This window comes from Bufo bufo, chromosome 11 (assembly GCF_905171765.1).
Source record: "Bufo bufo chromosome 11, aBufBuf1.1, whole genome shotgun sequence".
Taxonomy (NCBI): Eukaryota; Metazoa; Chordata; class Amphibia; order Anura; family Bufonidae; genus Bufo; species Bufo bufo.
The window spans coordinates 91715961-91742108 of NC_053399.1; the positions used below are offsets into that span (position 1 = coordinate 91715961).

The 26148-nt window shown below is 40.0% G+C and overlaps 1 protein-coding gene across 4 annotated transcripts; it reads right to left on the bottom strand.

Annotated features, from left to right (window-relative positions):
- Positions 1–698: 698 nt before the first annotated feature.
- Positions 699–25409, bottom strand: LRRC71 (leucine rich repeat containing 71). 4 transcript variants are annotated; one of them, XM_040411620.1, is made up of 17 exons: positions 25274–25409; positions 25084–25172; positions 18657–18692; positions 18246–18380; positions 18021–18161; positions 17044–17119; positions 16876–16950; positions 16717–16785; positions 15079–15238; positions 14895–14978; positions 14735–14824; positions 14528–14659; positions 14040–14154; positions 13844–13926; positions 1442–1550; positions 1184–1305; positions 699–883 (listed from the first exon to the last, which is right to left on the bottom strand). In XM_040411620.1, exons 2-17 carry the CDS (start codon positions 25151–25153, stop codon positions 770–772), a joined length of 1611 nt encoding a protein of 536 aa, XP_040267554.1. In that variant the 5' UTR covers positions 25154–25172; positions 25274–25409; the 3' UTR covers positions 699–769. The 4 variants fall into 4 exon arrangements, with proteins under 4 accessions (XP_040267554.1, XP_040267555.1, XP_040267551.1 ...); XM_040411621.1 differs by having other exon boundaries at positions 1442–1547; positions 18021–18164; XM_040411617.1 differs by having other exon boundaries at positions 18021–18164.
- Positions 25410–26148: the final 739 nt, after the last annotated feature.

The following is a 26148-nucleotide window of genomic DNA, read 5'->3' on the forward strand; positions in this document are numbered from 1 at the left end:
ATAATCCCTAGGATATAGCGCCGCCTTGTGGTCGCTGCATGAACCACCAGACTTCCTCTAGAGCTCTGCGCTCACTGCCGTTACCCAGGACTGCGGCTGGTAGGCGAACCGCGGTACCACACTACAGAATATAAACCGCTATATAACACGTTCAGCTCTGCTACATCTACTGTGAGCTACAGACACGCTGAGTTGTAATTCCATGGTCAGTGGGATCCTTCAAGGGGTATTCCTAACTGATCGGTACCCCACTCCGGATGGTGCGGCAGGCCGAGCATGCACCTTGCTGCTTCATTCTATAGTACTGTACAGCGCTCCCATAGAGAATGATAGGAGCAGCACTGCGCATGCTCTTTTGGGGGGGCAGGTGATTGGAGGGGGTCGCAGCGTCCCCTTCGTGGTCAAAGAGGGTTCAACCTGGTAGCGCTACTCCCAGCTCAACAGCGCCATCAGTGACCATAAATAAATAAAAATGTAACGCTCCTCGATCCGAACCCCCGCTCCGATCCCCCCCGCCGATCTAACAGCCACATGGATGAAAGGGCACTACCTTCCATTGGCTCCGCCTTACCATGAGCCTCGTTGAGGTAGGTACTGGGGGTAGGGGCTCCTCAGAAGGGGAACATTTTTGGAGTGTGGTAATAGTGAGGGCAATTGATGCAGAAGAGAAAACAATATTAATTTATTCAAATTCTACAGCAGGAAACACTATACAGCCGTGATGATGATGTCACTTCCTGCCAGCAATGATGTCACTGCACATCCCGGGTTACATCATCTGCTCGTCTACAGAAGACCTGGAGGACTTGTGGATGGGGTCCCGCGACAGCATCATCTCCTGGATCTGGGCAAAGGTTGAGCAGTCTGCTGGAAACCGGTTCTTCTAGAGATCCGGAGAGAAGAAGTGGCCTTACATATACATCTACACAAAGAGAACCGGGGCCCTATATCTGGAGGGCCCTCACAGAGCAATGGAATCATAAGATTCCTTCTGTGGTAATTCCACATCCATCCACTAGATGGAGGCAAATCCCTTCTAAAAGAACCATATAGATTGAACCAGTGTTGACCCCCCCCCCCCCACACACACTTCTTAAAGGGGTTGTCCATTTTTAAAGCTAGAGAACCCCATTAATCTGGATTGGACCTTGGACCCCGGGATTCCAGAACATGAAAGACTTACCGCCAAAGATAGCCTCAATAGTCCTGTGTGAGTCCTGGTCCCTGTTGCAGGTTTAGTCTCCTGGACCTGAGCCTCTATTGCGGCCAGAAAGCCTTTAAGCCCCTCCTCCGTGACCCTGTTCCCTGTGAGATGGAAATCGGTATATGAAAACTTACACTGCTACCAGTGCTGCCAGCAGGGGGCGCACTTTCTATGTGTCTACTGATGGGGTTATACTTCTCTGCCCGCGTCATACCCACCGCAGGAACTTCTACTCACGTGAAAGGTTCAGACTGATCAGAACTTTGTTTCCAGGGAGATAAACTTTCCCATCTCGAAAGTCAGCTTGTTCCAGCAAAGGGTTAACGATTTCTGTTACCTCTGCCTGCTGAAAATACATCGTCAGGTGTCAGGACAATACTGCTATCTATCCATAGGGGGCAGTATTATAGTAGTTATATTCTTGTACATAGGAGCAGTATTATAGTAGTTATATTCTTGTACATAGGAGCAGTATTATAGTAGTTATATTCTTGTACATAGGAGACAGTATTATAGCAGTTATATTCTTGTACATAGGAGCAGTATTATAGTAGTTATATTCTTGTACATAGGAGACAGTATTATAGTAGTTATATTCTTGTACATAGGAGGCAGTATTATAGTAGTTATATTCTTGTACATAGGAGGCGGTATTATAGTAGTTATATTCTTGTACATAGGAGGTAGTATTATAGTAGTTATATTCTTGTACATAGGAGCAGTATTATAGTAGTTATTTTCTTGTACATAGGAGCAGTATTATAGTAGTTATATTCTTGTACATAGGAGCAGTATTATAGTAGTTATATTCTTGTACATTGGAGGCAGTATTATAGTAGTTATATTCTTGTACATAGGAGCAGTATTATAGTAGTTATATTCTTGTACATAGGAGCAGTATTATAGTAGTTATATTCTTGTACATAGGGGGCAGTATTATAGTAGTTATATTCTTGTACATAGGGGACAGTATTATAGTAGTTATATTCTTGTACATAGGAGGCAGTATTATAGTAGTTATATTCTTGTACATAGGAGCAGTATTATAGTAGTTATATTCTTGTACATAGGAGGCAGTATTATAGTAGTTATATTCTTGTACATAGGAGCAGTATTATAGTAGTTATATTCTTGTACATAGGGGCAGTATTATAGTAGTTATATTCTTGTACATAGGAGGCAGTATTATAGTAGTTATATTCTTGTACATAGGAGCAGTATTATAGTAGTTATATTCTTGTACATAGGAGCAGTATTATATTAGTTATATTCTTGTACATAGGAGCAGTATTATAGTAGTTATATTCTTGTACATAGGAGGCAGTATTATAGTAGTTATATTCTTGTACATAGGAGCAGTATTATAGTAGTTATATTCTTGTACATAGGAGACAGTATTATAGTAGTTATATTCTTGTACATAGGAGGCAGTATTATAGTAGTTATATTCTTGTACATAGGAGGCGGTATTATAGTAGTTATATTCTTGTACATAGGAGACAGTATTATAGTAGTTATATTCTTGTACATAGGAGGCAGTATTATAGTAGTTATATTCTTGTACATAGGAGGCGGTATTATAGTAGTTATATTCTTGTACATAGGAGGTAGTATTATAGTAGTTATATTCTTGTACATAGGAGCAGTATTATAGTAGTTATATTCTTGTACATAGGAGCAGTATTATAGTAGTTATATTCTTGTACATAGGAGGCAGTATTATAGTAGTTATATTCTTGTACATAGGAGGCAGTACTATAGTAGTTATATTCTTGTACATAGGAGGCAGTATTATAGTAGTTATATTCTTGTACATAGGGGCAGTATTATAGTAGTTATATTCTTGTACATAGGAGGCAGTATTATAGTAGTTATATTCTTGTACATAGGAGCAGTATTATAGTAGTTATATTCTTGTACATAGGAGCAGTATTATATTAGTTATATTCTTGTACATAGGAGCAGTATTATAGTAGTTATATTCTTGTACATAGGAGGCAGTATTATAGTAGTTATATTCTTGTACATAGGAGCAGTATTATAGTAGTTATATTCTTGTACATAGGAGCAGTATTATAGTAGTTATATTCTTGTACATAGGAGCGGTATTATAGTAGTTATATTCTTGTACATAGGAGCCGTATTATAGTAGTTATATTCTTGTACATAGGAGCCGTATTATAGTAGTTATATTCTTGTACATAGGAGCAGTATTATAGTAGTTATATTCTTGTACATAGGAGCAGTATTATAGTAGTTATATTCTTGTACATAGGAGCAGTATTATAGTAGTTATATTCTTGTACATAGGAGCCGTATTATAGTAGTTATATTCTTGTACATAGGAGCAGTATTATAGTAGTTATATTCTTGTACATAGGAGCAGTATTATAGTAGTTATATTCTTGTACATAGGAGCAGTATTATAGTAGTTATATTCTTGTACATAGGAGCAGTATTATAGTAGTTATATTCTTGTACATAGGAGGCAGTATTATAGTAGTAATATTCTTGTACATAGGAGGCAGTATTATAGTAGTAATATTCTTGTACATAGGAGGCAGTATTATAGTAGTTATATTCTTGTACATTGGAGGCAGTATTATAGTAGTTATATTCTTGTACATAGGAGCAGTATTATAGTAGTTATATTCTTGTACATAGGAGCAGTATTATAGTAGTTATATTCTTGTACATAGGAGCAGTATTATAGTAGTTATATTCTTGTACATAGGAGCAGTATTATAGTAGTTATATTCTTGTACATAGTAGCAGTATTATAGTAGTTATATTCTTGTACATAGGAGGCAGTATTATAGTAGTTATATTCTTGTACATAGGAGCAGTATTATAGTAGTTATATTCTTGTACATAGGAGGCAGTATTATAGTAGTTATTTTCTTGTACATAGGAGCAGTATTATAGTAGTTATATTCCTGTACATAGGAGGCAGTATTATAGTAGTTATATTCTTGTACATAGGAGCAGTATTATAGTAGTTATATTCTTGTACATAGGAGCAGTATTATAGTAGTTATATTCTTGTACATAGGAGCAGTATTATAGTAGTTATATTCTTGTACATAGGAGCAGTATTATAGTAATTATATTCTTGTACATAGGAGGCAGTATTATAGTAGTTATATTCTTGTACATAGGAGCAGTATTATAGTAGTTATATTCTTGTACATAGGAGCAGTATTATAGTAGTTATATTCTTGTACATAGTAGCAGTATTATAGTAGTTATATTCTTGTACATAGGAGCAGTATTATAGTAGTTATATTCTTGTACATAGGAGCAGTATTATAGTAGTTATATTCTTGTACATAGGAGCAGTATTATAGTAGTTATATTCTTGTACATAGTAGCAGTATTATAGTAGTTATATTCTTGTACATAGGAGCAGTATTATAGTAGTTATATTCTTGTACATAGGAGGCAGTATTATAGTAGTTATTTTCTTGTACATAGGAGGCAGTATTATAGTAGTTATATTCTTGTACATAGTAGCAGTATTATAGTAGTTATATTCTTGTACATAGGAGCAGTATTATAGTAGTTATATTCTTGTACATAGGAGGCAGTATTATAGTAGTTATTTTCTTGTACATAGGAGGCAGTAATATAGTAGTTATATTCTTGTACATAGGAGCAGTATTATAGTAGTTATATTCCTGTACATAGGAGCAGTATTATAGTAGTTATATTCTTGTACATAGGAGCAGTATTATAGTAGTTATATTCTTGTACATAGGAGCAGTATTATAGTAGTTATATTCTTGTACATAGGAGGCAGTATTATAGTAGATATATTCTTGTACATAGGAGCAGTATTATAGTAGTTATATTCTTGTACATAGGAGCAGTATTATAGTAGTTATATTCTTGTACATAGGAGGCAGTATTATAGTAGTTATATTCTTGTACATAGGAGCAGTATTATAGTAGTTATATTCTTGTACATAGGAGGCAGTATTATAGTAGTTATATTCTTGTACATAGGAGGCAGTATTATAGTAGTTATATTCTTGTACATAGGAGCAGTATTATAGCAGTTATATTCTAGTACATAGGAGCAGTATTATAGTAGTTATATTCTTGTACATAGGAGCAGTATTATAGTAGTTATATTCTTGTACATAGGAGCAGTATTATAGTAGTTATATTCTTGTACATAGGAGCAGTATTATAGTAGTTATATTCTTGTACATAGGAGCAGTATTATAGTAGTTATATTCTTGTACATAGTAGCAGTATTATAGTAGTTATATTCTTGTACATAGGAGCAGTATTATAGTAGTTATATTCTTGTACATAGGAGGCAGTATTATAGTAGTTATATACTTGTACATAGGAGCAGTATTATAGTAGTTATATTCTTATACATAGGAGCAGTATTATAGTAGTTATATTCTTGTACATAGGAGGCAGTATTATAGTAGTTATATTCTTGTACATAGGAGCAGTATTATAGTAGTTATATTCTTGTACATAGGAGCGGTATTATAGTAGTAATATTCTTGTACATAGGAGCAGTATTATAGTAGTTATATTCCTGTACATAGGAGCCGTATTATAGTAGTTATATTCTTGTATATAGGAGCAGTATTATAGTAGTTATATTATTGTACATAGGAGACAGTATTATAGTAGTTATATTCTTGTACATAGGAGCAGTATTATAGTAGTTATATTCTTGTACATAGGAGCAGTATTATAGTAGTTATATTCTTGTACATAGGAGCAGTATTATAGTAGTTATATTCTTGTACATAGGAGGCAGTATTATAGTAGTTATATTCTTGTACATAGGAGCAGTATTATAGTAGTTATATTCTTGTACATAGGAGCAGTATTATTGTAGTTATATTCCTGTACATATGAGCAGTATTATAGTAGTTATATTCTTGTACATAGGAGCAGTATTATAGTAGTTATATTCTTGTACATAGGAGCAGTATTATAGTAGTTATATTCTTGTACATAGCGGGCAGTATTATAGTAGTTATATTCTTGTACATAGCGGGCAGTATTATAGTAGTTATATTCTTGTACATAGGAGCAGTATTATAGTAGTTATATTCTTGTACATAGGAGCAGTATTATAGTAGTTATATTCTTGTGTATAGGAGGCAGTATTATAGTAGTTATATTCTTGTACATAGGAGCAGTATTATAGTAGTTATATTCTTGTATATAGGAGCAGTATTATAGTAGTTATATTCTTGTACATAGGAGCAGTATTATAGTAGTTATATTCTTGTACATAGGAGAAGTATTATAGTAGTTATATTCTTGTACATAGGAGAAGTATTATAGTAGTTATATTCTTGTACATAGGTGCAGTATTATAGTAGTTATATTCTTGTACATAGGAGGCAGTATTATAGTAGTTATATTCTTGTGCATAGAAGCAGTATTATAGTAGTTATATTATTGTACATAGGAGGCAGTATTATAGTAGTTATATTCTTGTACATAGGAGCAGTATTATAGTAGTTATATTCTTGTACATAGGAGGCAGTATTATAGTAGTTATATTCTTGTACATAGGAGCAGTATTATAGTAGTTATATTCTTGTACATAGGAGGCAGTATTATAGTAGTTATATTCTTGTACATAGGAGCAGTATTATAGTAGTTATATTCTTGTACATAGGAGCAGTATTATAGTAGTTATATTCTTGTACATAGGAGCAGTATTATAGTAGTTATATTCTTGTACATAGGAGCAGTATTATAGTAGTTATATTCTTGTACATAGGAGCAGTATTATAGTAGTTATATTCGTGTACATAGGAGGCAGTATTATAGTAGTTATACTCTTGTACATAGGAGCAGTATTATAGTAGTTATATTCTTGTACACAGGAGCAGTATTATAGTAGTTATATTCTTGTATATAGGAGTAGTATTATAGTAGTTATATTCTTGTACATAGGAGGCAGTATTATAGTAGTTATATTCTTGTACATAGGAGCAGTATTATAGTAGTTATATTCTTGTACATAGGAGCAGTATTATAGTGGTTATATTCTTGTACATAGGAGCAGTATTATAGTAGTTATATTCTTGTACATAGGAGGCAGTATTATAGTAGTTATATTCTTGTACATAGGAGCAGTATTATAGTAGTTATATTCTTGTGTATAGGAGGCAGTATTATAGTAGTTATATTCTTGTACATAGGAGCAGTATTATAGTAGTTATATTCTTGTACATAGGAGCAGTATTATAGTAGTTATATTATTGTACATAGGAGCAGTATTATAGTAGTTATATTCCTGTACATAGGAGCAGTATTATAGTAGTTATATTCTTGTACATAGGAGGCAGTATTTTAGTAGTTATATTCTTGTACATAGGAGGCAGTATTATAGTAGTTATATTCTTGTACATAGGGGCAGTATTATAGTAGTTATATTCTTGTACATAGGAGCAGTATTATAGTAGTTATATTCTTGTACATGGGAGCAGTATTATAGTAGTTATATTCTTGTACATAGGAGGCAGTATTATAGTAGTTATATTCTTGTACATAGGAGGCAGTATTATAGTAGTTATATTCTTGTACATAGGAGCAGTATTATAGTAGTTATATTCTTGTACATAGGAGCAGTATTATAGTAGTTATATTCTTGTACACAGGAGCAGTATTATAGTAGTTATATTCTTGTATATAGGAGTAGTATTATAGTAGTTATATTCTTGTACATAGGAGGCAGTATTATAGTAGTTATATTCTTGTACATAGGAGCAGTATTATAGTAGTTATATTCTTGTACATAGGAGCAGTATTATAGTGGTTATATTCTTGTACATAGGAGCAGTATTATAGTAGTTATATTCTTGTACATAGGAGCAGTATTATAGTAGTTATATTCTTGTACATAGGAGCAGTATTATAGTAGTTATATTCTTGTACATAGGAGGCAGTATTATAGTAGTTATATTCTTGTACACAGGAGCAGTATTATAGTAGTTATATTCTTGTACATAGGAGCAGTATTATAGTAGTTATATTCTTGTACATAGGAGCAGTATTATAGTAGTTATATTCTTGTACATAGGAGGCAGTATTATAGTAGTTAGATTATTGTACATAGGAGCAGTATTATAGTAGTTATATTCTTGTACATAGGAGCAGTATTATAGTAGTTATATTCTTGTACATAGGAGCAGTATTATAGTAGTTATATTATTGTACATAGGAGCAGTATTATAGTAGTTATATTCCTGTACATAGGAGCAGTATTATAGTAGTTATATTCTTGTACATAGGAGGCAGTATTTTAGTAGTTATATTCTTGTACATAGGAGGCAGTATTATAGTAGTTATATTCTTGTACATAGGGGCAGTATTATAGTAGTTATATTCTTGTACATAGGAGCAGTATTATAGTAGTTATATTCTTGTACATGGGAGCAGTATTATAGTAGTTATATTCTTGTACATAGGAGGCAGTATTATAGTAGTTATATTCTTGTACATAGGAGGCAGTATTATAGTAGTTATATTCTTGTACATAGGAGCAGTATTATAGTAGTTATATTCTTGTACATAGGAGGCAGTATTATAGTAGTTATATTCTTGTACATAGGAGCAGTATTATAGTAGTTATATTCTTGTACATAGGAGCAGTATTATAGTAGTTATATTCTTGTACATAGGAGCAGTATTACAGCAGTTATATTCTTGTACATAGGAGCAGTATTATAGCAGTTATATTCTTGTACATAGGAGCAGTATTATAGTAGTTATATTCCTGTACATAGGAGGCAGTATTATAGTAGTTATATTCATGTACATAGTAGCAGTATTATAGTAGTTATATTCTTGTAAATAGGAGGCAGTATTATAGTAGTTATATTCTTGTACATAGTGGGCAGAAATATAGTAGTTATATTCTTGTACATAGGGGACAGTATTATAGTAGTTATATTCTTGTACATAGGAGGCAGTATTATAGTAGTTATATTCTTGTACATAGGAGGCAGTATTATAGTAGTTATATTCTTGTACATAGGAGGCAGTATTATAGTAGTTATATTCTTGTACATAGGAGCAGTATTATAGTAGTTATATTCTTGTACATAGGAGCAGTATTATAGTAGTTATATTTTTGTACATAGGAGCAGTATTATAGTAGTTATATTCTTGTACATAGGAGGCAGTATTATAGTAGTTATATTCTTGTACATAGGAGCAGTATTATAGTAGTTATATTCTTGTACATAGGAGGCAGTATTATAGTAGTTATATTCCTGTACATAGGAGAAGTATTATAGTAGTTATATTCTTGTACATAGGAGGCAGTATTATAGTAGTTATATTCCTGTACATAGGAGCAGTATTATAGTAGTTATATTCTTGTACATAGGAGGCAGTATTTTAGTAGTTATATTCTTGTACATAGGAGCAGTATTATAGTAGTTATATTCTTGTACATAGGAGGCAGTATTATAGTAGTTATATTCTTGTACATAGGAGGCAGTATTATAGTAGTTATATTCTTGTACATAGGAGCAGTATTATAGTAGTTATATTGTTGTACATAGGAGCAGTATTATAGTAGTTATATTCTTGTACATAGGAGCAGTATTATAGTAGTTATATTCTTGTACATAGGAGCAGTATTATAGTAGTTATATTCGTGTACATAGGAGGCAGTATTATAGTAGTTATACTCTTGTACATAGGAGCAGTATTATAGTAGTTATATTCTTGTACATAGGAGCAGTATTATAGTAGTTATATTCTTGTACATAGGAGGCAGTATTTTAGTAGTTATATTCTTGTACACAGGAGGCAGTATTATAGCAGTTATATTCCTGTACATAGGAGGCAGTATTATAGTAGTTATATTCTTGTACATAGGAGGCAGTATTATAGTAGTTATATTCTTGTACATAGTGGGCAGTATTATAGTAGTTATATTCTTGTACATAGGAGCAGTATTATAGTAGTTATATTCTTGTACATAGGAGCAGTATTATAGTAGTTATAGTCTTGTACATAGGAGCAGTATTATAGTAGTTATATTCTTGTACATAGGAGCAGTATTATAGTAGTTATATTCTTGTACATAGGAGGCAGTATTATAGTAGTTATATTCTTGTACATAGGAGCAGTATTATAGTAGTTATATTCCTGTACATAGGAGCAGTATTATAGTAGTTATATTCCTGTACATAGGAGGCAGTATTATAGTAGTTATATTCTTGTACATAGGAGCAGTATTATAGTAGTTATATTCTTGTACATAGGAGCAGTATTATAGTAGTTATATTATTGTACATAGGAGCAGTATTATAGTAGTTATATTCCTGTACATAGGAGCAGTATTATAGTAGTTATATTCTTGTATATAGGAGGCAGTATTATAGTAGTTATATTCTTGTACATAGGAGCAGTATTATAGTAGTTATATTCTTGTACATAGGAGGCAGTATTTTAGTAGTTATATTCTTGTACATAGGAGGCAGTATTATAGTAGTTATATTCTTGTACATAGGAGCAGTATTATAGTAGTTATATTCTTGTACATAGGAGCAGTATTATAGTAGTTATATTCTTGTACATAGGAGGCAGTATTATAGTAGTTATATTCTTGTACACAGGAGGCAGTATTATAGCAGTTATATTCCTGTACATAGGAACAGTATTATAGTAGTTATATTCTTGTACATAGGAGCAGTATTATAGTAGTTATATTCCAGTACATAGGGGGCAGTATTATAGTAGTTATATTCTTGTACATAGGAGCAGTATTATAGTAGTTATATTCTTGTACATAGGAGCAGTATTATAGTAGTTATATTCCAGTACATAGGAGGCAGTATTATAGTAGTTATATTCTTGTACATAGGAGCAGTATTATAGTAGTTATATTCTTGTACATAGGAGCAGTATTATAGTAGTTATATTCTTGTACATAGAACCAGTATTATAGTAGTTATATTCTTGTACATAGGAGCAGTATTATAGTAGTTATATTCTTGTACATAGGAGCAGTATTATAGTAGTTATATTCTTGTACATAGGAGCAGTATTATAGTAGTTATATTCTTGTACATAGGAGGCAGTATTATAGTAGTTATATTCTTGTACATAGGAGCAGTATTATAGTAGTTATATTCTTGTACATAGGAACAGTATTATAGTAGTTATATTCTTGTACATAGGAGGCAGTATTATAGTAGTTATATTCTTGCACATAGGAGCAGTATTATAGTAGTTAGATTATTGTACATAGGAGCAGTATTATAGTAGTAATAGTCTTGTACATAGGGGCAGTATTATAGTAGTTATATTCTTGTACATAGGAGCAGTATTATAGTAGTTATATTCTTGTACATAGGAGCAGTATTATAGTAGTTATATTATTGTACATAGGAGCAGTATTATAGTAGTTATATTCCTGTACATAGGAGCAGTATTATAGTAGTTATATTCTTGTACATAGGAGGCAGTATTTTAGTAGTTATATTCTTGTACATAGGAGGCAGTATTATAGTAGTTATATTCTTGTACATAGGGGCAGTATTATAGTAGTTATATTCTTGTACATAGGAGCAGTATTATAGTAGTTATATTCTTGTACATGGGAGCAGTATTATAGTAGTTATATTCTTGTACATAGGAGGCAGTATTATAGTAGTTATATTCTTGTACATAGGAGCAGTATTACAGTAGTTATATTCTTGTACATAGGAGCAGTATTATAGCAGTTATATTCTTGTACATAGGAGCAGTATTATAGTAGTTATATTCTTGTACATAGGAGGCAGTATTATAGTAGTTATATTCCTATACATAGGAGGCAGTATTATAGTAGTTATATTCATGTACATAGTAGCAGTATTATAGTAGTTATATTCTTGTACATAGGAGGCAGTATTATAGTAGTTATATTCTTGTACATAGTGGGCAGTATTATAGTAGTTATATTCTTGTACACAGGAGCAGTATTATAGTAGTTATATTCTTGTACACAGGAGCAGTATTATAGTAGTTATATTCTTGTACAAAGGAGCAGTATTATAGTAGTTATATTCTTGTACATAGGAGCAGTATTATAGTAGTTATATTCTTGTACATAGAAGGCAGTATTATAGTAGTTATATTCTTGTACACAGGAGCAGTATTATATTAGTTATATTCTTGTACATAGGAGCAGTATTATAGTAGTTATATTCTTGTACATAGGAGCAGTATTATAGTAGTTATATTCTTGTACATAGAACCAGTATTATAGTAGTTATATTCTTGTACATAGGAGCAGTATTATAGTAGTTATATTCTTGTACATAGGAGCAGTATTATAGTAGTTATATTCTTGTACATAGGAGCAGTATTATAGTAGTTATATTCCTGTACATAGGAGGCAGTATTATAATAGTTATATTATTGTACATAGGAGCAGTATTATAGTAGTTATATTCTTGTACATAGGAGCAGTATTATAGTAGTTATATTCTTGTACATAGGAGCAGTATTATAGTAGTTATATTCTTGTACATAGGAGCAGTATTATAGTAGTTATATTCCTGTACATAGGGGGCAGTATTATAGTAGTGATATTCTTGTACATAGGAGGCAGTATTATAGTAGTTATATTCTTGTACATAGGAGCAGTATTATAGTAGTTATATTCTTGTACATAGGAGCAGTATTATAGTAGTTATATTCTTGTACATAGGAGCAGTATTATAGTAGTTATATTCTTGTACATAGGAGCAGTATTATAGTAGTTATATTCTTGTACATAGGGGCAGTATTATAGTAGTTATATTCTTGTACATAGGAGCAGTATTATAGCAGTTATATTCCTGTACATAGGAGCAGTATTATAGTATTTATATTCTTGTACATAGGAGCAGTATTATAGTAGTTATATTCTTGTACATAGGAGCAGTATTATAGTAGTTATATTCTTGTACATAGGAGCAGTATTATAGTAGTTATATTCTTGTACATAGGAGCAGTATTATAGTAGTTATATTCTTGTACATAGGAGGCAGTATTATAGTAGTTATATTCTTGTACATAGGAGGCAGTATTATAGTAGTTATATTCTTGTACATAGGAGGTAGTATTATAGTAGTTATATTCTTGTACATAGGAGCAGTATTATAGTAGTTATATTCTTGTACATAGAAGGCAGTATTATAGTAGTTATATTCATGTACATAGGAGCAGTATTATAGTAGTTATATTCTTGTACATAGGAGCAGTATTATAGTAGTTATATTCTTGTACATAGGAGGCAGTATTATAGTAGTTATATTCTTGTACATAGGAGGCAGTATTATAGTAGTTATATTCTTGTACATAGGAGGCAGTATTATAGTAGTTATATTCTTGTACATAGGAGCAGTATTATAGTAGTTATATTCTTGTACATAGGAGCAGTATTATAGTAGTTATATTCTTGTACATAGGAGGCAGTATTATAGTAGTTATATTCTTGTACATAGGAGGCAGTATTATAGTAGTTATATTCTTGTACATAGGAGGCAGTATTATAGTAGTTATATTCTTGTACATAAGGGATGGAATTATTATATAATCTTGAGTTTTAAAATAACTTGTACAAGGCTGAAGTGCAGTTGCGGAGGGCACCTCGTCTCTTACCTCATGCTCTAGTAATGGCGCTCTCTTGGTGGCAGACTTAACTGGTTTTCCTCGTGCGTTCTTTAGGTCAGAGCCGGCTGTCTCTATAAGACAACAGTTGCCATTTATACACTGTGAATACACCACGTCACCATCATTTCTGAACATACGCACACCCCAGTCTCTGATACCAGCCAGGGAGTTTGACCGCACTTACGTTTTTTGATGGTTTTTGGGTCTTCTTTCTTAGCAGGTCCAGGTTGAGTTGTAACGGTAGAAGCTCCACTCGCCACACTGCTGACATTCGTTTTGTCTTCTTTTTTTTGAGGATCCTGAAAAAAAGTTTTGAATAGTATATGTACAATGAGGTCAGATCTAAAAAACATATAATACAATAGATAACTCGTGATGTAGCAGAGCTCAGTTTGTCAATTCAGCTAAGCTGGCCATATGGGATCATGTATAGGGAATAACCCGATGACTCCCTAACATCTTCCATTGTGAGAACCATTCATGAGATGGCTGGAGTTCAACTCATCTGACACTTTTGTGCCCCAGAGATAAGCAGCGCCAATGTTTATCAAACTCTTATCTCCCCCTTTCCATGGAAATAACTTGTCCATTATCTGGATTCATCTGGTTAAGAATATGGTCACTCGATAGTTAGGGGATGTCTCATGGAGGTCTCAGGACCCCCCAGCTCACCTTCTCCTTCTTCTTTGAGACGCTCGATTTCGCCTTCTGCGCCTGGGACTTCTCTGCTTTCTCCGCAGCGGAGTTGCTGTGGTGGCTGAGTGGTCGCTCACTCTTGGAATCGGCGTGGCGTGATGTGCCCGGCTTTAAGGAAAAGGCAACCATTAATCTTGACCGCCGGCCCTCTCGACCCACCCACCTCCTGGTCATGTTCCTCACCGATCGTGGTTGCTCCTGAGCCTCCTTCTCCAGTAACAGTCGCCTCCTCTCCACTATTTCTGTATGTCTTAGTGGAAAGTGTCCCAGCACCTAAACCACAGGGTTATATTATACACACATGACGGGGCAGGCCTGTAGGACATTCAGATTCCTTACCAACCTCGGCCAAGGCGCGCGCCCCTTGATCCCCGATCTGGTTACTGGACAGGTTGAGGGACAGCAGTGACCGGTTGAATCGTAAGGCCTAGAATAAAATGCAATTTACATTGTAGATGATGACCCTTCCCAGCACGGGACGGGGGTACCTCCGGCTGCACCCCCTTCATAGGAGGAATGCTCCTCACCTGGGCAATGTACCCGGCCCCCTGGTCTGAGATGTGGTTGTAGCTGAGGACCAGAGCGGCCAGGTTCTTGTTGGTCACCTTCAGGCTCTGCAGGGCTTGGCTGATGAGTCTAGCCCCCTCGTCATCAATTTGGTTGTTTCTGAGCGATATGTGGACCAACCTGTGTGGACGGAGGGACGTGTGCATGAGAAGAGGTGGCAGATGCCTTCATGACAGCCGCTCCACCTGTTCCACCTCCTATTACTCCCCCTGTCAGTTATTTCATAGGATTGTAGTAGGAGTTTTTTTTTAAAAGGATATTCCACAAAAAAAGTGCACTGGCACCAAACCATGTATGTAATGAACACCAGGTGGTGCCATACTATGTAGGTAATGAGTAACAGGTGGTGCCATACCATGTAAGTAACTGGACACCAGGTGGCGCCATACTATGTAAGTAACTGGACACCAGGTGGCACCATACTATGTAAGTAATGAACACCAGGTGGTGCCATACTATGTAAGTAATGAACACCAGGTGGTGCCATACTATGTAAGTAATTAACACCAGGTGATGCCATACTATGTAAGTAATGAACACCAGGTGGTGCCATACTATGTAAGTAATGAACACCAGGTGGTGCCACACTATGTAAGTAATGAGTAACAGGTGATGCCATACTATGTAAGTAACTGGACACCAGGTGGCACCATACTATGTAAGTAATGAACACCAGGTGGTGCCATACTATGTAAGTAATGAACACCAGGTGGTGCCATACTATGTAAATAACTGAACACCAGGTGATGCCATACTATGTAAGTAATGAACACCAGGTGGCCCCATACAATGTAAGTAACTGGACACCAGGTGGCGCCATACTATGTAAGTAACTGAACACCAGGTGGTGCCATACTATGTAAGTAATGAACACCAGGTGGTGCCATACTATGTAAGTAATGAGCACCAGGTGATGCCATACTATGTAAGTAATAAGTAACAGGTGGCGCCATACTGTGTAATAATGAACACCAGGTGGTGCCATACCATGTAAGTAATGAACACCAGGTGATGCCATACTATGTAAGTAATGAGCACCAGGTGATGCCATACTATGTAAGTAATGAACACCAGGTGATGCCATACTATGTAAGTAATGAGCACCAGGTGGTGCCATACCATGTAAGTAATGAACACCAGGTGATGCCATACTATGTAAGTAACTGAACACCAGGTGGTGCCATACTATGTAAGTAATAAACACCAGGTGGTGCCATACTATGTAAGTAATAAACACCAGGTGGTGCCATACTACTGAATACTGAGACCCCTGAGGATCGCTAAAACAAAGAGTAAGAAGTGATCGGCTGAGAGCTATCTCTCCTCGATGCTAAAGAGGAGAATGAAGACAGCCTAAACAGAAAACCTACGAGGCCGCCTTCAGCAGCGAGGAGAGACAGCGCTCAGCCAAGTGCTTCCAACTCCTCATCTTAGCAATTGGTGGTGAGGGGTCTCTGCACTCGGACTCTCACCGATGAAAACCTTTGATATATCACTAAGACACATCAAACGTGACTCCGTAGTAAACCAGCTTTATGTTTTACAATCTATACAATAAATGTGAGATTTAGTTGGAGGACCTCTTTAACGTTACTTACCCTAAGTCATCTGAGAGTAACTTGTAATACGACTGGTCAGGCAGTGGGTTTCCTTCTAGTGAAATCACCCTGGTGAAGACAAGCATGCATGTGTATCATTAGATGAGTACCAGAGTAAGCATAAACCTCCCTGGCCCTGTTCTGGTTCCCCTTCCTTACTTGACACTTGGACAATGCTGTAGGACGTTCACAAATGAGGAGAAGGTTTGGTCCGTGAGGCCCACGTTCCACAGACTGTCAGAGAAACCATAAAGGAGTCACAATCATTGCTGTACAATACAATCACGCACTCAGGAAGACCGTCAGCAATACTTATGGTTTCCTCACTTGATCTTGTGGAGGTTGAGGAGAGCCGGCAGACACTTGGCAAAGATTCCCATCATTTTATCATCGATCTTCCAACCTGTAACAATAAGATCTATAAGGTCATAAAAGGTCACCAACTTGGTGTCCAAACAGCCAGTGAGTGCCAGTACTGAGAGGAACAGCAATGGAGTATGTACCCTATGTAGAGCCCTTGTGGTTCCTGGAGGAGGATCATCTCCAGTTGAAGGCATCTACCACACCATGGTTACATGGGATGGTAAGGATGGGTGGGTGTGAACAAATGGGTTAACATGGTCCCATCTCTACTAGGTCAATCTATATCTAGATCCCTCAACATTCAGGTCAATGTGTTCTATCATATCTATAGCTGCTAGTCGTATCTACATGGTGGCCCTATTAAGGAACCTAATAATAACTTGCAAAGATCAGCATGAAGACGGATATTTGGACTTCCGAGAGTTGGGTCAACATTTAGATACATGGCCTCATCTCATCTAGGTCAATACCTATCTAGATCCCTCAGCATTCAAAGCCCATGGGTACTATCAAATCTATAGCTGCTCATGTTCTCTACAAGGTGGTCCTATGAAGGAACTTGCAAAGATCAGCACAATGATGGACATTTGGACTTACAATAGTTGGGCCAACATTTAGATACACAGCCCAAACTCCTCTACGACAATCCCTCTCTAGATCCCTCAACATTCAGATCCCTGTGTCCTATCATATCAATAGCTGCTTGTGTTCTCTACATGTTTGTCCTGTGATGGAACCTGCTAATAGTAACTTTCATGGATCAGTATGAAGATGGACGTTTGGACCTCCTATGGTCAGGATACATGTGAGCATATTCTAGTGCTTGGGCTCAGCTGGCATCTCTTGACGGAACCAAGCAAGGAAAGCAACAAGGGTCAAGATGTAGACATTTGAAGATCCACTGGGAGGAGCAAGATGGAGCTAAAGATCACTTCAGTTACCTCTGATGGAGATTTCTCGGACGGATCGTCCATCTTCGCTCTCCAGCTCCACCCGGATACTTGGCTTGAAGTAAGAGTAGCGGTCTTTGGTTGGGCCCGTCCCACCCTGGCTTTCCTTATCAGATGTGTAGTCTGGTTCCTCTGCTGGAAATCATAGCAGGAATATCATGTCCAAGCATGTAAAGCAGAACTCTGCAGCAAAACCTCCAAATGTGTGACACTTACCGAACATGTTCTTCTCAGAGGCCGGGGTGCTCGGAGGTCGGGGTCTTGGGATTACTTTAGGGATCTCGATGTAGCCCAGGCGGCTGCACAGCTCGGAGAAGTCCTGCTCCAGGTTACCCGAGCACTGGTAGTCCTCTGTAGGGATGGAAGCCATGGACATGTGTGATGTCACCCCTCCATACCCCATGCCTGCTTCACACCGTGCTCCCACAGAACTGATATGCTGCTCCCCCTTTTCCTTACAAAAGAGGTTCTGCAGCAGTTGGTTAATACAGATGGTCTGGTGACCCCGCCACTCCCCATGATATTTAAAGAGACTGTCCCTTTAAGATGGTGACTTAAAATTCTTTATCATTTCCATATTCTGGAAAAGGTGTCTAAAACTGGAGCTCCCCTTTAAGGCGTTCTTACCAGCGGTCAGCGCGGGCCTGTCCTGGGTACCGAAACCTAAAGCCAGAAGAAGAGGAACGCAACGTATGAGGGCGGAGGACACAACGACTTTACATCATGGCATGATGGGGGTTGTAGTGCTGAGACTGTGACATGTCAGGATTAGATACACAGCTCAGCAGACAGTATCACACATGATAGGATTAGATACACAGCTCAGAAGGCAGTATCACACAGGATAGGATTAGATACACAGCTCAGCAGACAGTATCACACATGATAGGATTAGATACACAGCTCAGCAGACAATATCACACATGATAGGATTAGATACACAGCTCAGAAGGCAGTATCACACAGGATAGGATTAGATACACAGCTCAGAAGGCAGTATCACACAGGATAGGATTAGATACACAGCTCAGCAGACAGTATCACACAGGATAGGATTAGATACACAGCTCAGCAGACAGTATCACACAGGATAGGATTAGATACACAGCTCAGCAGTCAGTATCACACAGGATAGGATTAGATACACAGCTCAGCAGACAGTATCACACAGGATAGGATTAGATACACAGATCAGCAGACAGTATCACACAGGATAGGATTAGATACACAGCTTAGCAGACTGTATCACACAGGATAGGATTAGATACACAGCTCAGCAGACAGTATCACACAGGATAGGATTAGATACACTGTGACAGTATCACACAGGATAGGATTAGATACACAGCTCAGCAGGCAGTATCACACATGATAGGATTAGATACACAGCTCAGCAGACAGTATCACACAGGATAGGATTAGATACACAGCTCAGCAGACAGTATCACACATGATAGGATTAGATACACAGCTCAGCAGACAGTATCACACAGGATAGGATTAGATACACAGCTCAGCAGACAGTATCACACAGGATAGGATTAGATACACAGCTCAGCAGACAGTATCACACAGGACAGGATTAGATACACAGCTCAGCAGACAGTATCACACATGATAGGATAAGATACATAGCTCAGCAGACAGTATCACACAGGATAGGATTAGATACACGGCTCAGCAGACAGTATCACACATGATAGGATAAGATACACAGCTCAGCAGACAGTATCACACAGGATAGGATTAGATACACGGCTCAGCAGACAGTATCACACAGGATAGGATTAGATACACAGCTCAGCAGACAGTATCACACAGGATAGGATTAGATACACGGCTCAGCAGACAGTATCACACAGGATAGGATTAGATACACAGCTCAGCAGACAGTATCACACAGGATAGGATTAGATACACAGCTCAGCAGACAGTATCACACAGGATAGGATTAGATACACAGCTCAGCATACAGTATCACACAGGATAGGATTAGATACACAGCTCAGCAGACAGTATCACACAGGATAGGATTAGATACACAGCTCAGCAGACAGTATCACACAGGATAGGATTAGATACACAGCTCAGCAGACAGTATCACACAGGATAGGATTAGATACACGGCTCAGCAGACAGTATCACACAGGATAGGATTAGATACACAGCTCAGCAGACAGTATCACACAGGATAGGATTAGATACACAGCTCAGCAGACAGTATCACACAGGATAGGATTAGATACACAGCTCAGCAGACAGTATCACACAGGACAGGATTAGATACACAGCTCAGCAGACAGTATCACACATCATAGGATTAGATACACAGCTCAGCAGACAGTATCACACAGGATAGGATTAGATACACAGCTCAGAAGACAGTATCACACATGATAGGATTAGATACACAGCTCAGCAGGCAGTATCACACAGGATAGGATTAGATACACAGCTCAGCAGACAGTATCACACAGGATAGGATTAGATACACAGCTCAGCAGACAGTATCACACAGGATAGGATTAGATACACAGCTCAGCAGACAGTATCACACAGGATAGGATTAGATACACAGCTCAGCAGACAGTATCACACAGGATAGGATTAGATACACAGCTCAGCAGACAGTATCACACAGGATAGGATTAGATACACAGCTCAGCAGTCAGTATCACACAGGATAGGATTAGATACACAGCTCAGCAGTCAGTATCACACAGGATAGGATTAGATACACAGCTCAGCAGACAGTATCACACATGATAGGATTAGATACACAGCTCAGCAGTCAGTATCACACAGGATAGGATTAGATACACAGCTCAGCAGACAGTATCACACAGGATAGGATTAGATACACAGATCAGCAGACAGTATCACACAGGATAGGATTAGATACACAGCTCAGCAGTCAGTATCACACAGGATAGGATTAGATACACAGCTCAGCAGTCAGTATCACACAGGATAGGATTAGATACACAGCTCAGCAGTCAGTATCACGCAGGATAGGATTAGATACACAGCTCAGCAGACAGTATCACACAGGATAGGATTAGATACACAGCTCAGCAGACAGTATCACACGGGACAGGATTAGATACACAGCTCAGACAGTGTCACACAGGATAGGATTAGATACACAGCTCAGCAGACAGTATCACACATGATAGGATTAGATACACGGCTCAGCAGACAGTATCACACAGGATAGGATTAGATACACAGCTCAGCAGACAGTATCACACAGGATAGGATTAGATACACAGCTCAGCAGACAGTATCACACATGATAGGATTAGATACACGGCTCAGCAGACAGTATCACACAGGATAGGATTAGATACACAGCTCAGCAGACAGTATCACACAGGATAGGATTAGATACACAGCTCAGCAGACAGTATCACACAGGATAGGATTAGATACACGGCTCAGCAGACAGTATCACACAGGATAGGATTAGATACACAGCTCAGCAGACAGTATTACACAGGATAGGATTAGATACACAGCTCACTAGACTGTATCACACAGGATAGGATTAGATACACAGCTCAGCAGACAGTATCACACAGGACAGGATTAGATACACAGCTCAGCAGACTGTATCACACAGGATAGGATTAGATACACAGCTCAGCAGACAGTATCACACAGGATAGGATTAGATACACAGCTCAGCAGTCAGTATCACACAGGATAGGATTAGATACACAGCTCAGCACACAGTATCACACAGGATAGGATTAGATACACAGCTCAGCAGGCAGTATCACACAGGAGAGGATTAGATACACAGCTCAGCAGTCAGTATCACACAGGATAGGATTAGATACACAGCTCAGCAGTCAGTATCACGCAGGATAGGATTAGATACACAGCTCAGCAGACAGTATCACACAGGATAGGATTAGATACACAGCTCAGCAGACAGTATCACACAGGATAGGATTAGATACACAGCTCAGCAGACAGTATCACACAGGATAGGATTAGATACACAGCTCAGCAGACAGTATCACACAGGATAGGATTAGATACACAGCTCAGCAGACAGTATCACACATGATAGGATTAGATACACGGCTCAGCAGACAGTATCACACAGGATAGGATTAGATACACAGCTCAGCAGACAGTATCACACAGGATAGGATTAGATACACAGCTCAGCAGACAGTATCACACATGATAGGATTAGATACACGGCTCAGCAGACAGTATCACACAGGATAGGATTAGATACACAGCTCAGCAGACAGTATCACACAGGATAGGATTAGATACACGGCTCAGCAGACAGTATCACACAGGAGAGGATTAGATACACGGCTCAGCAGACTGTATCACACAGGATAGGATTAGATACACAGCTCAGCAGTCAGTATCACGCAGGATAGGATTAGATACACAGCTCAGCAGACAGTATCACACAGGATAGGATTAGATACACAGCTCAGCAGACAGTATCACACAGGATAGGATTAGATACACAGCTCAGCAGACAGTATCACACAGGATAGGATTAGATACACAGCTCAGCAGACAGTATCACACAGGATAGGATTAGATACACAGCTCAGCAGACAGTATCACACAGGATAGGATTAGATACACGGCTCAGCAGACAGTATCACACATGATAGGATTAGATACACAGCTCAGCAGACAGTATCACACAGGATAGGATTAGATACACAGCTCAGCAGACAGTATCACACAGGATAGGATTAGATACACGGCTCAGCAGACAGTATCACACAGGAGAGGATTAGATACACGGCTCAGCAGACAGTATCACACAGGATAGGATTAGATACACAGCTCAGCAGACAGTATCACACATGATAGGATTAGATACACAGCTCAGCAGACAGTATCACACATGATAGGATTAGATACACAGACGCGTGGTGGTACACTGCAGCTATAGGGGGTACAGAGGTACAGTCGGACCCAGGCTCTGGTACCTGAGGGGACTCAAAGGTCACATAGGGTGACCTCCGTAATGACACAAGGTAGGTGGCGGCACACCTCAAGACTCACACCTGGGCCCCGGTACCTGATGGGGCCACATGGGGGACAGCAGCACCATACAGTGGGGAGACGTGGGGATGAGGCGGTGTACCCTGCGGGGATGAGGCGGTGTACCCTGCGGGGATGAGGCGGTGTACTCTGCGGGGATGAGGCGGTGTACCCTGCGGGGATGAGGCGGTGTACCCTGCGGGGATGAGGCGGTGTACTCTGCGGGGGGAGTCGGTGTACCCTGCGGGGATGAGGCGGTGTACCCTGCGGGGATGAGGCGGTGTACCCTGTGGGATGAGGCGGTGTACTCTGCGGGGATGAGGCGGTGTACCCTGCGGGGATGAGGCGTTGTACCCTGTGGGATGAGGCGGTGTACCCTGTGCGATGAGGCGGTGTACCCTGCGGGGATGAGGCGGTGTACCCTGCGGGGATGAGGCGGTGTACCCTGCGGGGATGAGGCGGTGTACCCTGCGGGGATGAGGCGGTGTACTCTGCGGGGATGAGGCGGTGTACTCTGCGGGGATGAGGCGGTGTACTCTGCGGGGATGAGGCGGTGTACCCTGCGGGGATGAGGCGGTGTACCCTGCGGGGATGAGGCGGTGTACCCTGCGGGGATGAGGCGGTGTACCCTGCGGGGATGAGGCGGTGTACCCTGCGGGGATGAGGCGGTGTACCCTGCGGGGATGAGGCGGTGTACCCTGCGGGGATGAGGCGGTGTACCCTGCGGGGATGAGGCGGTGTACTCTGCGGGGATGAGGCGGTGTACCCTGCGGGGATGAGGCGGTGTACCCTGCGGGGATGAGGCGGTGTACCCTGCGGGGATGAGGCGGTGTACCCCGCGGGGATGAGGCGGTGTACCCTGCGGGGATGAGGCGGTGTACTCTGCGGGGATGAGGCGGTGTACCCTGCGGGGATGAGGCGGTGTACCCTGCGGGGATGAGGCGGTGTACCCTGCGGGGATGAGGCGGTGTACTCTGCGGGGATGAGGCGGTGTACTCTGCGGGGATGAGGCGGTGTACCCTGCGGGGATGAGGCGGTGTACCCTGCGGGGATGAGGCGGTGTACCCTGCGGGGATGAGGCGGTGTACCCTGCGGGGATGAGGCGGTGTACCCTGCGGGGATGAGGCGGTGTACCCTGCGGGGATGAGGCGGTGTACTCTGCGGGGATGAGGCGGTGTACCCTGCGGGGATGAGGCGGTGTACCCTGCGGGGATGAGGCGGTGTACCCTGCGGGGATGAGGCGGTGTACCATGCGGGGATGAGGCGGTGTACCCTGCGGGGATGAGGCGGTGTACCCTGCGGGGATGAGGCGGTGTACCCTGCGGGGATGAGGCGGTGTACACTGCGGGGATGAGGCGGTGTACCCTGCGGGGATGAGGCGGTGTACCCTGCGGGGATGAGGCGGTGTACCCTGCGGGGATGAGGCGGTGTACCCTGCGGGGATGAGGCGGTGTACCCTGCGGGGATGAGGCGGTGTACACTGCGGGGATGAGGCGGTGTACTCTGCGGAGATGAGGCGGTGTACCCTGCGGGGATGAGGCGGTGTACCCTGCGGGGATGAGGCGGTGTACCCTGCGGGGATGAGGCGGTGTACCCTGCGGGGATGAGGCGGTGTACCCTGCGGGGATGAGGCGGTGTACTCTGCGGGGATGAGGCGGTGTACCCTGCGGGGATGAGGCGGTGTACTCTGCGGGGATGAGGCGGTGTACCCTGCGGGGATGAGGCGGTGTACCCTGCGGGGATGAGGCGGTGTACCCTGCGGGGATGAGGCGGTGTACTCTGCGGGGATGAGGCGGTGTACTCTGCGGGGATGAGGCGGTGTACCCTGCGGGGATGAGGCGGTGTACCCTGCGGGGATGAGGCGGTGTACCCTGCGGGGATGAGGCGGTGTACTCTGCGGGGATGAGGCGGTGTACTCTGCGGGGATGAGGCGGTGTACCCTGCGGGGATGAGGCGGTGTACCCTGCGGGGATGAGGCGGTGTACCCTGCGGGGGGAGTCGGTGTATCAGACAATCGCTTTACCTGCGCTCCGGGCCTCCTCCTCCACATTGTCCTTCAAGGACTTGTCCTTCTTATCCGTCTTCTTCCCCATAGTCACAGTGCTAATGATGCTGCAAGGGACAGAAGAAGTGTCAGCTCTTGTGTCTGGCCTGTAGGTAACATACCGTCGCTCTGCTGGGACTTGTAGTTCCACAATAGCTATGTAACATACAGGCACTAGGAGTGCGGGCCCGTTCTCAGCCAGGATCACAGGCAGCGTCCCGTCACCATGGTAACCATGGCAGGCGAGGCGGCTTCGGAATCAGCCAATTAGCTGCTAAACCGGAAAGGGGGCGACCGAAAGAAACATGGCGGCGACGGCTTCAGGGCAGGTGAAGTAGAAGTGATAACGTGAAGAGCCCTGGGATGCAGGCTGACCCTAGGAGAGCGCGGAAAGTGGGCGTGGTAACACGGGCGGGCGTGGCTTAAGATGTCAATCAAAGTATGGGACAACTGTCCTGTGGGCTGTAGTCGGGTCAGTATACACATCAGAGCGGTGCTGACAACTGACAACCGGGGCTCAGCCCGGGGAGAGCGAAATACAGGGAACACGGAGGGTCCGGGGCATCCGGGCATCCTCCCCTATCTAATGTATCCACCCCTCCTATCTGTTATCTAATCCATCTGATCTATTATCTATCTATCTCATATCTATCTCATATCTATCTATCTATCTATCTCATATCTATCTATCTATCTATCTATCTATCTATCTATCTATCTATCTATCTATCTATCTATTATCTATCTATCTATCTCATATCTATCTATCTATCTATCTATCTATCTCATATCTATCTATCTATCTATCTATCTATCTATCTATCTATCTATCTATCTCATATCTATCTATCTATCTATCTCATATCCATATATCTATCTCATATCTATCTATCTATCTCATATCTATCTCATATCTATCTATCTATCTATCTATTATCTATCTATCTATCTATCTATCTATCTATCTTATATCTATCTATCTATCTCATATCTATCTATCTATCTATCTATCTCATATCCATATATCTATCTCATATCTATCTA

Bases quoted from the DNA above. Each gene is read 5' to 3' on its own strand.
- LRRC71 (XM_040411617.1), bottom strand. From the start codon at position 25,153: ATGGGGAAGAAGACGGATAAGAAGGACAAGTCCTTGAAGGACAATGTG. The intron at 18,165-18,245 runs GTAAGTGTCACA...TATGATTTCCAG, and splicing joins CTCTGAGAAGAACATGTTCG to CAGAGGAACCAGACTACACA. The intron at 16,786-16,875 runs GTAAGGAAGGGG...TGTCTTCACCAG, and splicing joins CAGCATTGTCCAAGTGTCAA to GGTGATTTCACTAGAAGGAA.